General features: G+C 37.5%; 1 protein-coding gene across 11 annotated transcripts in view; it reads left to right on the top strand.

Moving 5' to 3' along the window:
* LOC110384162 (polypyrimidine tract-binding protein 1) overlaps positions 1–16,641 on the top strand; it is a 348,419-nt gene that overhangs the window by 324,738 nt on the left and 7,040 nt on the right. For all 11 annotated transcript variants that reach the window (XM_049847022.2, XM_021345297.3, XM_064034075.1 and 8 more), the window contains 2 exons: positions 7,207–7,265; positions 15,535–15,694. In XM_049847022.2, the coding sequence (XP_049702979.1) occupies positions 7,207–7,265; positions 15,535–15,694 (219 nt within the window). The remainder of the gene's footprint in view (positions 1–7,206; positions 7,266–15,534; positions 15,695–16,641) is intronic.

Consider the following 16,641-nt stretch of genomic DNA (forward strand, 5'->3'; position numbering starts at 1 on the left):
CTTGACGACATTTTCGCTTAATTACTTCAAATTGAATTCTTCACTAATAAAAGAATTTAAAAGTTAGGTTGGGACTTAAAAAGTGGGTCACGTAAAGTTTTCTTAGTCTAGTTGAGAGTTCGTGATGGTCAGTTTAAATTTCGGAATTCTGTAACTAACACTACTCTTCAACTATATTTATACTTATCTTGAAATAGCTGTAATTCGTTGGAGTAGTTCGTAGCAAACCAGCGTAGCGTTGGCTACGCAAAGGAAGTGCTACGCCGCCTGTACACATTGTCCGACCAACAAGAACCAACTAAAGGCTACGCTCATTGTCAATAGAGTTTAGTAATGGTACACATTCGAAAGTAGGATTTCATAAATTTGTCTTATTTTAATTGCTTGGTCTTATCCAAAGATCTTTTTATTCCTTGTACCGGTTCCTAAATAATAAATGCCTACAAGGAAAAGTAGACTCAACTAAAATATTAATTTTGCGAATTAGCTCACAGAAAATTCTAATTAAAGCAATTGTATACACATAGGCTTAAATAATCTCTTTGATGAAGGCTATGTTTCATGATCTTCAATTTATAAATACCTCTAGAGTCCCGATTACTGAAATTAATGATAGAAAACTCATAGAACAGTGAAATCGTAAAAAAGAATTTGAGTAATTAATTTTTATCGGTCCCTCCATTAATTAAGTCGATCCGGACGCCGTTTTAGCGTCAATGATTAACATTTAATTTCTAATATTAAAACCATTTTTTCATTAAATAAACATTGGGCGATACTTCATTTACTTCATTTCCTTTTTATTGGCGTTCTTTGACATTTAGGAGTTAGCTGTATTGTCATAGTTATAAAGCTAGGTAATTAAGTGATTTTTAGTACTTGTAATTTAGATAGAGACTTCGCAACCAAGATGCTTGATTTATTTATGGTGAGACAAACGCTGACAAAGAACTAAGATGAAGTATGAGTACATCGCACCTCAAAGAAAGTACTTAACAAACACGAGTTTCAATGCCCCGCTGATTTCGTGTGAAAACAAACTTTATCGTCTTTTGTTATGATTTTAATAGGTCACAACTATGAACAAGCAAACAAAAAAAAATCCATCTACTTAACTAAAGTATTGTGGAACTAGAGGTATACTCAGAAGTGAGGTTTTCATAATAAAATTCTCCTAAATAAACCTCGTAATACAAAACTATTTAATATAGTTTCACGAAATAAGTATACCTGCGTACACAGAGTGTTCCTTCTTTTAAAACTAACTGAGTGGAAAAACTAAAAAAGTTAATAGTGCCGTGTTGCAGAGATAGCGACTTGTCAACTTTTATGTAGATACAGCTGCACTTTTAAATCAGATTCGCTTTATTTTATCCAACTCACTTTAACTTATCTTTTTGCATCTGCTCATATTTTGTTTCAAAACTTTCTTCTACTACCTTACTCGTACTTTGGCACGTAAAAATGTATATAACTTGCTCAATATTCTAATAGCTGAACATCCACATTAGCACAAACCGTATTCAATACGTGTAAGGTAAACAACAATCCCATAAAAAAGCTATCAAACTCGAATCACAGCAATCTGCCGTTATAGTTAATCGGTTTTGTTCCGCTCAAAATCTCAATACACGTACCATGATCTCAGTTAGTATAAGCAGTTGGAGCTCATAACTTGTCGGTATCATGACGTCAGTTCTAATGCAGCGTTTCCAATTTCCGAACGTCCACCTTTCCCAGGCTGTTTGCTTTTTTACCACATTCATCATTGTCCAATTGTAAAAGCTTTTGTCTCCGGACAATTTCCCGGCACCTATTCAGCTTTTGAATATTCATAACGGCACCTGACCGGGGACGTTTATGTCTTATATGTATTGTTGTGATATTGTAAATAGCATCGGTGCCTTTCGCCTTCAAGGAAATTGTGATTTCGTTTTTTTTTTTTAGGTTGAGTATTTTCTTCCTTTTTGACAGTCAGCAATGTTTGAGTTGGAAGTTTAATTATAGAAATGGAAAACATATAATGAATATATATAAAAACATAAAGTTATACCACTCTTAGCTTTCCAAATTAATTATAACATGAGACTCATATAATCTACTTAAACCTTATGTAATGCCTAGACGCAAACTGAAGTAGGTTGCATATCCGAAACGTATAAATCCTTATTTCAATTATCCTGTCTCGTGGGGAAGCAAATAAACCGCATGGCTATATCGCTCTCATTTTCGCTTTCGATACCTTCTGTGTGTCACGCAGCTGGCTAAATTTGTGTACAAGTATATACTTTACCTGTAACACGATTTACATAAAACGCTTTTTCTTATTTATGCCGATGATATTCGTGCCTTTTTATAAAATGCTTACATAATCGTTTAAAAGTTCCTCCAACGCAGCGAAGTTATAATGTGTTTTCCTATTAAGATACCCGATCGCTTATCCTGAATTATTCGTGTAAGTCACCGCTTGAGTAGATTAAAATTGAAGGAGTTGCTAGCTATCCTTATCAACATGAGCACACGAGAGTTTCCCGTCATTGAGAATTTAATATTCCGCATTTATTTACGAGTTTATTTACACATTCGTTCGGTGAAGCCACAATTTTCTTAACATTAATCGCATAGAACTTGTTACCGAATTTTGATTCATGTTGTTTCATGCGTGTTACTTTCATGAGTTTCGAAGTTTGCCTGATGAATATTCCGCTATGTTTATATCACGTTAATATTGAATGCGGAATTGAGAAAACGTTTATAATAGCGGTTCCGTTGTTTTGGCGCGTCGACCACAGGCTGACGGGAGGTTACCATCAAACGCGTTCTTAATCCCGAAACAAATCTCAATGAAGAGCGCGCGGAGTCGCCGTAATCCTACACCTCCCCCCGGCCCGAGCCCTTGCCCCGCAACCCGCCCCGATTGGCTTTATTAAGGTGTAGCAGACCGCTACAATTATTATGCGTCCCCTGTTTGCGGTAGGTGTCGTGTCTATGTCGTCGTTAGATTCCCTTAATTAAGGATTTGATTCGTCTACAGATATCATCTTTGCGGCGTCTTAGTTTTCGCGGAAATGCAGAGAGTGAGCTTATTTACATACCTCAGTGCATGCCAACGCGTCGCGAAATGTTCCGCCGAGCAATTTAAGGAGTAACCTAAATGTGTTCCCGAATCGCAAGTGCACCAATGCTAACGATGGTGCTGTGCAAGTATTTAGCAATTTGCAAGTTGTATCCGAGTGTCAGAGGCGAAGGTTAGTTGAAAAGGCGCGTAAATTGCGAACGAGGACGCATTCAGGCTTGACAGAGCTCGCTCATTTCAGGGGAGACGTCGAGATTTAAGATATCAAATTATACTGTAATCGGTCGGCCGGCGCACACCCTGCCCCACCGCTTAATATTAACATAGCGGAAGCAACCTCTTTGCTACACAGCGAAATGTGGATTACGAAATTTTAATTTTACCACAACTCCCATCTTGTTTTTGCGCAGACATTGACGTTTAAATATTCCATAAAGTAATTGCGCATTCGAGTTGAATTTTTAATGAAACATAATGAAGCGGCGCGTACGCTACGGATTGATTGAGATTTGAATTTCTTGCGCGCAATCGGAGCCGCAAGCAACGTTATTGAATTAGCGCTTGAATATTTCAGCTTGTATAAATAAAACAGAGCAAAGGGGACAATTATTTTGGGAAACTTCCATTTTGATTATTGCCTAAAGTGCATAAAACTTTTTGCGTCAACAACAGCTTGTGAATGGGTTAAAATTTAATTAATATTTATTGTTCGTAGAGCTAATGGAAAATTTGCTGAAAGTAATATCTGATGACTGTTCAGTAGGGTTTAGCAAAACGCGACTTTGTTGACTGTACCTAAGACGGAACTGTGTGTCTTTTATATATTATTGCTTGGAATACAGATCACAAGAAAAGTTTTGTAAGAAAATCTAATTAAACCTAATTTCCTAATTAATAAATATATTTCTATCATCAAACAAACGTAGTAATGTAGCAAAATATGTCGATACAACACACGTAAGAAGCCGCAGGCAAAATTGTAACATGTTCGCGTTACGTACAAAAGATTGCGAATAATAAAAATAATGTCAAAATATTTTTCGGAATAAGAGCAACCACATCCTTTTGTTTTTGGGAATCGACTGTAAAATACTCGTATTAACAGGTATACTGATAGTAAACAATATTTTTATATATATGAAAATCCTCATTTGAAACTGAAACCGCCACAAAAAAGAACCCTAGCCTTTTTTTAATAAATGTAGAACACCTAACCACATCATTATTGGTGGCAGATATTTCATAAATAGGCTGCAAACTCCCCCCTCACTTCTGTATGACGATGTAGTAATAGCCTACTCATCGCATGTTAAAAACTTGGGTGTTTTCATGGACTGCAACTTATCTTGGGCTAAACACATTGCAGAAGTAAGCAGGAGGGTATATTGCTCGTTTCAATCACTCAAGCGTCTCCAGAAGTTCCTGCCTTTTCCAACAAAGATTACTCTCGCTCAGTCGCTCCTCCTTCCTTTGTTAGACTATGCTGATGTCTGTTTCCTTGATGCGACTGAGGAGCTACTTGATAAACTCGAACGTCTGCAGAATTTATGCATCCGCTTCATTTTCGGCCTCCGAAAGTACGATCATGTGTCGGAATTTCGGAACCAGTTGAAGTGGCTGCCTATTCGGCGGCGTAGAGATGCTCACGTTCTTTCTTTTCTTTACTCTGTTCTTTACAATCCTCTCGCTCCAAGTTACCTTCGTGAACGCTTTGAGTTCCTCGTTCCCAGAGGCAAACCTTGTCGCTCTTCCTCTTCTCTTCTGCTTCGTATCCCATCCCACACTTCAAGTCGCTATGATGGATCATTCACTGTTCGTGCTGTTAGGCTGTGGAATACCCTTCCGCATTCTATACGCGAGAGCTCATCATTGGATATGTTTAAGAGACGAGTTAAGGAACATTATTTATCAATATGACCTTTGTATATTTGTGTATATATTTGTATATATTATATTGTATATATTGTATATATTATATTGTATATATTTCATGTAATTATAAAAGGTATATATTTAATTTATTATAAGGAATTATTAATATAGATTCTTTTTATTAGTATAAAGTTGCACATTTGCCCTACCCCATCAAATCACTCTTTCACTCTAAGGTTGGCTGGAAGAGAACCCAACACTGGGTTAAGCTCGCCATTGTACATTATCTCTCTGTATTCAGTGTGTCTCTCTGTATTTATGTGTGCAATAAAGAATAATAATCATTTTTCATATAATTTTACGGCGTCAAAATGGACCAACCTGTATCTTGTAAGTTTTATAAACCAACAACGATAAACATTTTCCTCCTCCTCCTCGAAAAAGCATACCTAATCTCTGCCAAGATCGGCTTTTCGACTCAGTCCTTATTATTAAAATATTCGTAGTAATATAAAGTGAAAACATTTTTCAGAATACCAAATAAACTTGAGCTACATTTTTCCTTTGTTTTCATGAAACCGGTGCATACGAAGTAACTATTACGTTCAAGTGGTCGTCTCCATTGTCCCTATAAAAACTTTTTGCTTATTCACTATGTAATTACATAAAAACTCCAATTTGCGGTAAGCCTTTTATGCATTCCATTTTAACGGCCCCAAATGGCCCAAAGAAAATATGGGTCCTTAAAGAGCATTTAACTATGTATGAAGGAGACACCGCGTTACTTTTAATTTACGCCGACGTTTCCTGCCTTGAGAGGTGGTTCTACATTCTATATTTTATAGGTGCAGGCAAATTGTTAAGGTACAGGAGAGGTCGTCTTATAAAGCTGTTGGGAGTTTTTTGTATATTTTTGTTGCTATTGGTAAATTTTATTGTAGGTATCTAATCTCTTCCATATTTTTATGTTTAACTTTAAAATTTTAATTAAACTGTACGAATATTTCGTGTATAAACAAAAAGCGGTCTAAAAGTTTATTAACAAAACTAACCAAAACAATTGGCCAGTCTCAGTATATAGAATTACTAGAGAATGTTATTTCATTTCATATTGTTTTAGTAGGTAGCAAGATTTTAGAAAAACAAGTTTTCCTCATAATATTTTTTTAGGTAAAAACATTTTTTATAAGGGGCTTAGTAACCTCGGTATAATGATACAACATTCTCGACAGTGCCTTAACCGAGCGAGAGTCTGTGTCACGCCGTCTAATGGTACATAATGTGGGCAACGCAGGTGCTACCTACCCGAACGATGTTTCCTAAAAATGTGAATTTATGTTCTCGCCCAGCGGACGGCAATGATCGCCCGGCTCATGCCTTAAATTAGGGGGTTTAACGCTTATCCTCGCACTAAATATACTCCACCAACTATATTACTTGTGGGACCATTCCAGTTGAATGTGGTCCCACAGTTTCTTCGTTGTTTACGCACTTGTTTTGGTGATTAACGACTTTTATATCATTGATTACCCCCAGAGAATACAGTGAAGTATAGTCTTACTGTACTATTTATAGTAGTCACGAAATAAGGCTGTTTTACATTCCACCACATCAAAGTTTCACGAGGCAAGCGAGTAAGACAAGGCGACAGGCGCAATGAATTCCTACTTTTCAAGTTTATGACGAAAGTAAAATAGGCATGAAACTTGTTTAGTTGAATATTCGCTAAAGTGTTGATGATAAAATAGCTGCGGTGCACCTGCGACTAACTCAGGACGAGTTCGAGGATCGCGAGCGCCCCACGTTGGGCGCCAATTTCACCTTGTTTGAACGTTCTTGTGAACAAGATATTGCCTGTCAGGAATTCCGTGAGACATCCAACACTCGAGTACTCTAGAGAAAATTGTTTTACGGCTATGAAAATTGTTATATTTTGTAAAACTCGTATGTGACTGACTACTTATGGTGTTTGTTTATATTGTTTGTTGTATTGTAAGACAGCTACGATAGATATGTTAGTGAAGAAGATAATGATAATAACATAATTGTTGTTATTATTCAACGCTTAATATATCGCATGCTTACACAATTTTTATAATAAGTACTACACTACCACTGTGCATTTTAATTAGCGATACAAAACATCGAAGAAATCTTTATTTCTTTTTCTTGAAATAAAGATCAACAAGCTTTCCGCAGTTCCTTTTTCAACACTCCAGTTCTCATTAGTCCTAATCCGAAGTCTATTTTGTTTACAGATTCATTCCAAGCCCTCATTCAGTATCCAGACACGGTATCGGCGCAAACGGCAAAAACAGTAAGTAAAACACTTCTTTGTTTTTATTTAACTGTTTGTAAAGTAAAGCCATAAAACAAAGTTCCTATTGCCGCACGTTTCATTCACTTTAATGACTCTCGAACTATCTCGAAATGAAGTGACTCCCCGCTCTTTACTTCGCATGAACTCCGTATTTATAAAACTATGACACATCACTCGGAGTTTGCCAAATAGACAAACAATAAAACATGACTGATTAAACATTTTCGTTGTAACTTTAAATCAAAATAAAATATAACTTCGAACAATCAAAAAAGTTGCCAGAAATGTATTTAGTTCATTTGGAGTGTGAACGCCCTGAAAACATTAAAAGCCCCGTGTACGTTCGTCGGCAGCTTACCTACAACAAAGCTTTAACAACAACAGAACGTTTATGTGCATTTAATAACAATAATATCGAGAAACAACATGGCAGCCGCGAGTCCACGACAATAGTCGGCGCCCGACTCGCCGAGTGGGACATCATTTTTCTCGGCTCAACTTTTCCCATTCGCTATTCATTTGCGTTAGAAGTTGGGCGTACTGCCGCCTACTGCAGCGACTGTTTTAACTTTATTTCTGATGCAGCGTTCAGGGCAAATTAAATTTCGTTTTGCGGCTTCCGCAAACTCGCTTTACGAGTATAATTATCGAGTTTTTGTTTTTTTTCGTTGCCATACGGTTATGAATCGCTGAACGTAACTTTGTTTCCGACCGATGGCGACTGAGAGTTTCGCTTTTTTTATTTTTATCATTCGTACGCAATGATTCGTACAAAATTTTCTTTTATTCAGAAGTATCTCGTATACAGTACAATTCGGCAATGTATAGCACGGATAATAACAGCATAAGGGATAATTTTAACCTGCTTGTTACTTCATTCATTTGCCGAATTTGTCTGTAATACCTCGCGGCGTTGGTACAATTCGCTAATGAATTCTACAATAGCGAGTCGACTATCCGCCCTAATTAGTCGCTCTTTACGCCCAATTCCTGTGGAGCTTAATACGATTGGTATAAGCTGTGAACTTGTAGCGCGTTGCAATGAAACGATACAGGTACATGTTTTAGAGTGTACATCGCGCTAAGCCTGTGACTTAACGTTACAAATTAATGTTGGGTAGCGGGGAAACCCCTCGTGAAATTGAGATATCACCGGCAGAGCAGAGTGGTGAAAACTTAGCAACGCTAAGTCCCATCAACTGTGTCATGATTGGAGTCGGGCATAGGATCGTGTTGGCGCGCCGACTGCTGCAGCCGGATCAAATGCGGCTTTATTTTTAGCTGTAATAAACGCGGATTTACTCCAACTACTATTTGGATTTTACTTAGAAAAAGATCATGATTTTTATTTCAATGGTCCTAAAAGTAAATTGTATAATAACTTACCGGGAATAATACATTAAATTGCACCTGCATTTGCAATATCAAAATGAATAAAATTAAATTCCCTGAGACGTCGTATAAAACCTGAACCATTTCCACCAAATTGGATAGCATTTTAACAAGTAATTGAAATGAGAATAGCATACTTTAATCCCACTGTCAGCGCAATAACATTGGTTTAGTTGGTACTCTAGTTCCGACAGTGGTCGCGACGGCAATAAGTCTGCTCTCGTTAACGGATCTAAGGTCGTAACTCGCTAGTCCGTAACTCCGATGCGACCTAACGAGCATACAATGTCGGCTACTACATCTATTTTTATTGCCCTCCTGTTTATTGCAATGCTACATGCAATCGGCATGTTCTTGTTAATCATTGTTTATTTTATTGGGGCATCAGTCTTTTCGTGTTCTGCCAGTGAAAGTTTTGTTGCATGTTGGTTTTTATTGTTTTATACTAAGCACCAATTTTAGTTTGTTAAATAGCAACAATTAAAAAAGATATAAATGGAAAATGTAAAAACTATAAATAAACTGAGACACGTAGACTAGTGTACAGACACTTTTTCTCTCGAATGTTTTTGCCAACCTGATGTAATCCACAAACACACCACACACAGAATAAATTACACATCGCCTTTACAAGCCCGCCGTTAGCCGGGCCTCAGTTCCATGTAGGCACTCGTTTCGGACTCGGTTTTTTCTCGAAATGGAATTAAAACGTCCCGCGAGGTAAGTGGCAGCACAAGTAAGAGGTACAAAGTGAAGTGAAGCCGGATAGTGCTCCAGCCACAAAGGGTACAGTCGGATGTTAGGAGCTCTGAAATCCCCCGATCCCGGCTCTATGATCCTTGACATAAATCTCTAACCTCGCCATCAAATCTTTTCAGAAGGCGGCTTATGCGCCCAGACACGAAATGTACGCTCTTAATGCGCTCGACTACATGTACTTACATGTAAATGTAAAAATATAAATAGCCGTGAACAGCGCTTTGGGTTACCTACCAAAACGTCGGGTTGAGTTCGTGAAAATTGTACTACCAGGAAATTTAACAAAATTTAGAATATTTTTAGCTGAAAGGGCTTGAAATTTTAATATTAATGAACTTAACCGCGTGACTTATTCAGTATTGAGCAAAATGTCGCAAGCACAGAAGCAGTCACCGTAGAGCGAGCGCTAGTGAGACAGTCATTAGTGTAGTAGTTGTATCGTGGGCCGTTAATCAGAACCTTGGCCGCTCCATCAGTAAGTTATGATTGATAACAATGTGATTCATGCGGCCCTCCGGCCTGCTACTCCTGCCTCATCCATAACGTGGCCGACGCTGTCACAGACAATCCATATTAACAGTCCGAGGTGCGTTCCCATCTATTGTTTATATCGCACACAATTTTTCATCACGCACCCTGATATATATGCACACCCGGATTACATCATGTTGTAGTATTTTTTGTTGTATAATATAGGTATTTTTGATTCGTTTGACCCGCAGCGTAGCATGAATAAATAAAATATGAACAGTTTCCAATAACATAAATAATTGTCAAATTCACACTGCGCAGTCTATTTGCATGAATTATTATCATAAAAAAAGTAATACGTGTCAGTAACAGCCGTTCATATTTTTCATATAAGTAAACGAGGTAAACTTGACAAGACTCCGTCTCCAAGGTTCAATAAGGCGAAATCCGAGATACCGTTTATGGACTCAAGGTGCGGGCTTTGTTTACATTTTAAAATTGCACTTTGCACTACGGCAACGTCTAACCGGTGTCTTTGTGTCAACACTGGGACGTGTTCAAACAATGTAACCGTCAAAAATGTTATATCTTCGCCTTGAGCGAGTCTGTAATACTTGCGCCGAACGGTTGGAGTGCCACGAATCTAGTGCAGTAAAACTATGTACTGAAAGAGATCAATGCGCCATCAAAGGAAATTTCATTCGTCGCCTCGCAGAACTTTGCTTTATTTGAAATATTGCTATTGACATCACAAAATACATTGTATCAAAGTTGGAAACTAGCTATAGAGTCTCGTCCGCACTGTGCTAGTGACGGTCAAACTTCATAGAAATTTCACGGCGGCTAACAAACAGTTCGTCGTTCACCTGCAGCGAGGTCCGAGTCCCGTTTAAAATTGCACGTGCCATCGCCCACCCCTGTTTGGGCTCCAACAGACTGTGTCAACAACGCTTGAGCTGCACTCTGCATCACCTAGTTACGTGTCAAACATTGTTTAGCAGTTGTTTTGTTAGTGTTCTGTGGCTGGTTTGCTTACCGTAATCAAGAGGCGGCTGACAATCAACCGTTGAACGCGACAAGTTTTAAACTTTCGTCACTCGCGTGATTTACTCGGCCGCTTCACAATAAAGCCGCCCGTAGGCTGTATTACATGGCCATACTAACAGAACATAGGTAAAACAATGCCATTATGTTTCATAACAATATATTGTTCACGGACAAAACCGATTGCTGCCTTACCCCTGCGGCTAAAGTGATAGAGTTCATTATTCATGATGTCACAATGTACATACATTTAGCACCAATTTAGTTTCGTTTCCAAAGCAAACTGGAACGGTGTGTTAAGTGGGCGCGGTTGTTGAGCTATCGTCACTCGATTTTCGTTCGTCACTATCAGTCAACCACAATTAGGGGTAACCGCGAGTATTAATTACATTGTCTAATGGAGCGAACGCGGTTTGTTCGGTGACGCGTCCCCAAATGTGTACCTACGTACCGTAATTAGGTTAGAGCCACTATCAAAACTTAATTTATTATTTCCCTTTTACAAGAGTCCGCTTCTCGCAGTAAATTTTGCGAAATACCTATTTACCTGATATATCCACGAACAGGGCTTCCGGTGGGTATATTAATCTTGTGCTTTAAGAGAAACAATAGCCATATTTACTCAATCGACCAAAACTATAACAGTTTGCACTTTTGGGCACGAAATTAAAACATTTAATATTTTATTTCAGCAAACCAAAAAGAAATTACTCAAAGTGCCATTCGTCACAGTGCAATCTCATTTTGTGCCGATTTAAATTTTTAAATGCTTTTCCAATAGCAAAAGCGAAGTGATTAAAATGAGCAATTTTGCAGTCGTTTTGTTTGTTGGTTTATTTTTATTAATAGTTAAAAGCTTGCTCTTGGTGTACGTTTTTAGTGCAGCGTCGGGGCGCCCGCCCTGATAAGTGATCCTTTATCCGTGGCTAATCGAGCGGATGTCTACCCGTCCAAAACACATTGTTTAGTGAACCGACCCAACTATTCTAAATTAAAACGTTCAACTTTTACTTGATTTACTACACAATCAACACAAATTGAACACTTTACGGAACCGGTCATTTAATAAAATAAAAAATGTTGTGTCCGAAATGTTTTCATTACAATTTCTCTGACGTCATCTGCGGACAAAAACCAAATGCATTCCAGCGCTAGCGTAATCCTTGCACCGGCAACAGAAGCACTCTGAGCTATGTGGGCTCTTATAAATATTAAACGCGGCGAGCTCGGGACCCCAACAAAAACGTTTATCTGGTCTCCGTGGAAAAACCGCCAGAATTAGCAACGGGGGGGTGGATTAAGGCGGACCGCATTTAATCCTTCACTAAGAAGGCTTTGCTTAAACGAGTTCTAACGAGCTAAAGATAAAACAATTACCGGGGACGTGATTAAGAGATACGGAGGACACTTGTTACGTCTTACGTTGACGCCGACGAGTCTGTACCCGCGAAGCCTTCCCGCCGCTCAATCTTAACTTTCTGACCCAGAAAATATAAGTGAAAAATTCTAATTTATTATCAATGTTTGTCGGATCCAATAAATCGTCTGAACGGAGATTCGTTCACCCTATTACGCAGTAAAAGATTCCAATATAAAATCGGGCGTGACGTTTGTCGTTTTATCACCTTGTCACTCTTCCTAATATTTTTTTTACCTCAATTACGACTCCCTCCGCGAGCGCAAATAACCATTTCAGAAGATTAAAATAAAATTCCCGAGAATATTGATACTGAGAGAGCAGTAGATCGGGGGTGTTATAAACTGAGAAGCACATTTTCCTTCATAGTTTGAATGCCGGATTTTTACAACAGGCAGGTGCTGCTGTTACGGAATAACTTTGTCCGGCGGATCTAATAACTTAAATGAAATATGGCCGTCGCAGGGAGTTCACCTAAAGTCATTCAAGATAGGAAAACTTAAAAATACAAGAAAAAGATGACATAATTAATCGCCGAGGAATCTGTAAACAAATTCTGTTCCTTATTGCTGAAACAATAAAAGAAAATTAGGTAAATCTTATTCATAGAACAAAATATTCAACGACGTAATGTTTTTTCAGATCCTTTCGTAAAATATACACAATCTTTTCTAAGTAACATTGAGATTTTTAGGTTAAAATAAGACTTCTTAAAGTAACGACCGAGTTAAATTCAAAAGTGCCTCCGAAAAAGCTTATAAAAAGTAAGAAATTAATCTGCAATTCAAAATCCTTCTTGCCCTCTTATTCTTTTTCCTCTCATTCTTTTCTTTGGCAAATCCACGACAAACGTTCAGCTGAGATACCTTCATTAAAGGTCTAATTGTGAATATAACAGTTTATTTTTACTTATCTTTGTGACTTGAAAGCAATTGTGGCACCCACTGCGACATAAACTAATATCTATTTTGTATATATAAGTCGCAAGTTTAATAAAGCTCAAATAAAACCTATGAGTAAGCAGAACGTCACCGAAATTAAATCAAACTATCGTTTTTTTAAATGACCAAAGGGTTTCACGTGTAACAGTTAATTTCTTAGCATTTATCTTAACATAAAGTAGGATTTTAATCCTTAGAATACCCTGAAAATCTGAAGGTTGAAATTAATCAAATAGATCAAAATAGGTTTCTTACCGAATAAGGTAATCACTTAAAGGGTTCTAAGTAGACAAACAACAAAGTAACGCGAATTAAAAATATATGACACTTGGGATAGCCCCGTATCTGTTTATATATTTACAACATAATACCATTATTTTTGGGAATCAATGCAAATTTCTGAAAATGAAACAATATTGGAATCACAGATTATGATCTCATTTGACTTTTAAAATGTCACTCGAAAATCTCGATGTATTAAATGGATGTATATTAGAATTGTAAATTAATTACTCGTTACGTTCTCTTACGCTCGCCGCGGTACATTTGGCATTCAAAATCGAATTCGGGCCCGCGAGGCTCTACAAAACTAATTACGTATCGAAGCTATCTTCTTCCACGCTTTCTTACGTGCCTTTCGCATTTCCATATAAGTTGAGCTTTAAACGAGCCAATCTATTCACGTCTACACATCAGGGGGTCGCATTTGCATATAGAACAGAAATTTATTAAATCTACAGCCAATATCCCACGTTCCGACATCGAACTTTTGCTTCTTCAACGACTCCTCCGATACTTTTATTCGACTGTAAAACTGTTGTTATGATCAGTACTTATTAAAATTGTCTACTTGATTTATTTCTCCTGCAGCCCTTCATAATTTTTATTACTGTTGACCTTCTGTCGCAAAAATAAGAGGGAAAGACAATGGCCACGACAATAATTAACGATGGCTACTAGCACAATCATTTACGTAACTAAGGCATTAAAAGCCCAAAACATTTTTATTCAGCTAATGGAGTCCGTCGTAAAAATGTCATAATTCATTTGACAGATGACGGTTTACAAAGGAACTCCAATTTACTCCACGGGAATTAAATAATTCAGGCTTTTAATTTTTATCCTCTGATAAAACTTTCCCTTTGTAGGCTTCTTACATATTTTAGTTGCTTCACCCAAATGCTGGCACTTTTTTTAGAATATAAAATAAAGTCATATTGCTAAAATAAATTAATTCTAATTTAGCATCTCACGACAAAGCTACTTAAGCGTGTTTTGAATTCAACATAATGCTAACAAAACCTTTTAAAGCCCCACGGAAACCGCCTCGATTCTTTGCAAACGCTTAATTCTACAAAACTGTTTATTAATTTGGCAAATTGTTAAGTTTAATTTAAACATTGGTCCCAAAAGACCAAAATCTACTCTTTCAATTGAAAAATAATGTTCAAGAGCCTAATTGTATTACAAAACCTTTCACAATAACGATTATACTTTTTTGACACACTTTAGCAACTTTAAAACAAAATAGTGAATGAAAACGCTGAGTGTATTTTGCTTGCCATTTATAACAATAAATTATGCCAGACGATTGCATAGAGTACACGATCATAAATATGACTGTGAGGTTCTTTTATGGCATTAGTTTCATTAGTGAAAATAAAACGTGTTGTGTTCTGGTTTCATTATAAAAATATGATGTACACGCCGCCCGCGCCGACGAGCTTTATGCTCGCAGGAATGGGTTGAGTGCTGTTGCATTTTAATTAATTCTCTTTTCTATCGCGATGTGGTGTTATCAGCCTCCCGCAGGCGTCGCGGCCAAACAAATAGCTGTTGCTCTCGCTACGTAACAATTTTGACACGGCCATAATGCGAGTTTTTCTTCTTTGTTACGGGTAGTGTATCGATCCACTTTTTTATATCGTGCTAAAAGGAATTTCGCTTTGTTGGCCTTATACTTGCGATGCAAATTAAAAATGAGTAGAAAAAAGACAGTGTCACCCGGGTAACCTAATGCTTTTCCTTTTAACCTGATCATATTAAAAAGTTAAATTGAATGCGATTCATTTTATTACTAAAAATCATCACATTCCTATTATCACTCGAATAAACGACCCTCAAAAGAAGTGAAACTTTTCCGACTTGTAATATATTTTTGATGAGATTTATAATTTGTTCTGTTTTCGTGTCAAACGAGAAAAGTTATTTCAATAATGGTAACTTTTTTATTTATTTTTAGGCTTTAGACGGGCAGAATATTTACAACGGTTGCTGCACACTGCGCATCGACTACTCGAAGATGACGTGTCTGAACGTGAAGTATAACAACGACAAGTCTCGGGACTACACGAACCCGACGCTGCCGTCGGGCGACGGCGACGCGCACCAGCTGTTGACCAGTGAGTTGATGCCACTGCGGGCACGCCTCGCGCTGGCCCTCGCATCCAGGATGAGTTAGTCCTCACTACTCCGCGCACCTGGAAGCTTTCTCACCGCGCTCCAACTCTCACACGTATCGTAGACTCTTACGTCCTGCATCCAACGATACCCCAGGGTATCTACGTCTGCCCCATTCACACTTGGCTATTGGACTTGACTTCGATCGCTCTTGCACTTTTTTACTTAGGTAGTTCACTGGTTTTCTTATCTCAAAAGTCTATCTCCATTTTAAATCTTCAAGCTCAGGTATGCTCATTACGTTACAACTCTCTGAACATTTTCTATGTTCCTAGTAATAGCATTAATCTTGAATGCCTGAGAAATATGCTTTGTTCCCCGTGTAGCCTGATAGGTCCCCATATTTTATTCATTTTCACTGTTTTTGATGTTTTTGTATAAAGGCGCCTTTGCCTTTCTTTCTTTATGTTGCAAATTACGGTGATTTTGTATTCTTAGCTGTATATGCGTATGTTTTTGTTGCGTCAATATACGCATGAAGTTACAGTGCGAAATAAATCTTCAATAACGCTTCCAAATTACATTTGCTATTCCACGTTAGCTCTTTTCTTGTTTATTATTCATATTTCAATGGTAAATATTCCCGCGGTGACTAATAACTCGTCATAAATCCGTATTGCACCGTAGAGGGTTGTAATATGTGTGGATCATTCCGCCATTGCGAATGTTCTGCTTTTGTTATAATTACGTTCCTTGTCTGATTTGTTTGTTGAATATTATAAAAGGGGACTAAAATGTTATGCTGTGTATTGAATATACAATCTCAAATATAATTTCAGTAACTTTGAGCATTGTTATTAGTAGGTCTGAGCAAATAATAGATGTTATTGTTGAATATTTTATCCAAATTTTTAGAAAGGTTTACTTACTTACTTCCTATTTGTATTTG

The sequence above is a fragment of the Helicoverpa armigera genome, chromosome 4, assembly GCF_030705265.1.
Source record: "Helicoverpa armigera isolate CAAS_96S chromosome 4, ASM3070526v1, whole genome shotgun sequence".
Taxonomy (NCBI): Eukaryota; Metazoa; Arthropoda; class Insecta; order Lepidoptera; family Noctuidae; genus Helicoverpa; species Helicoverpa armigera.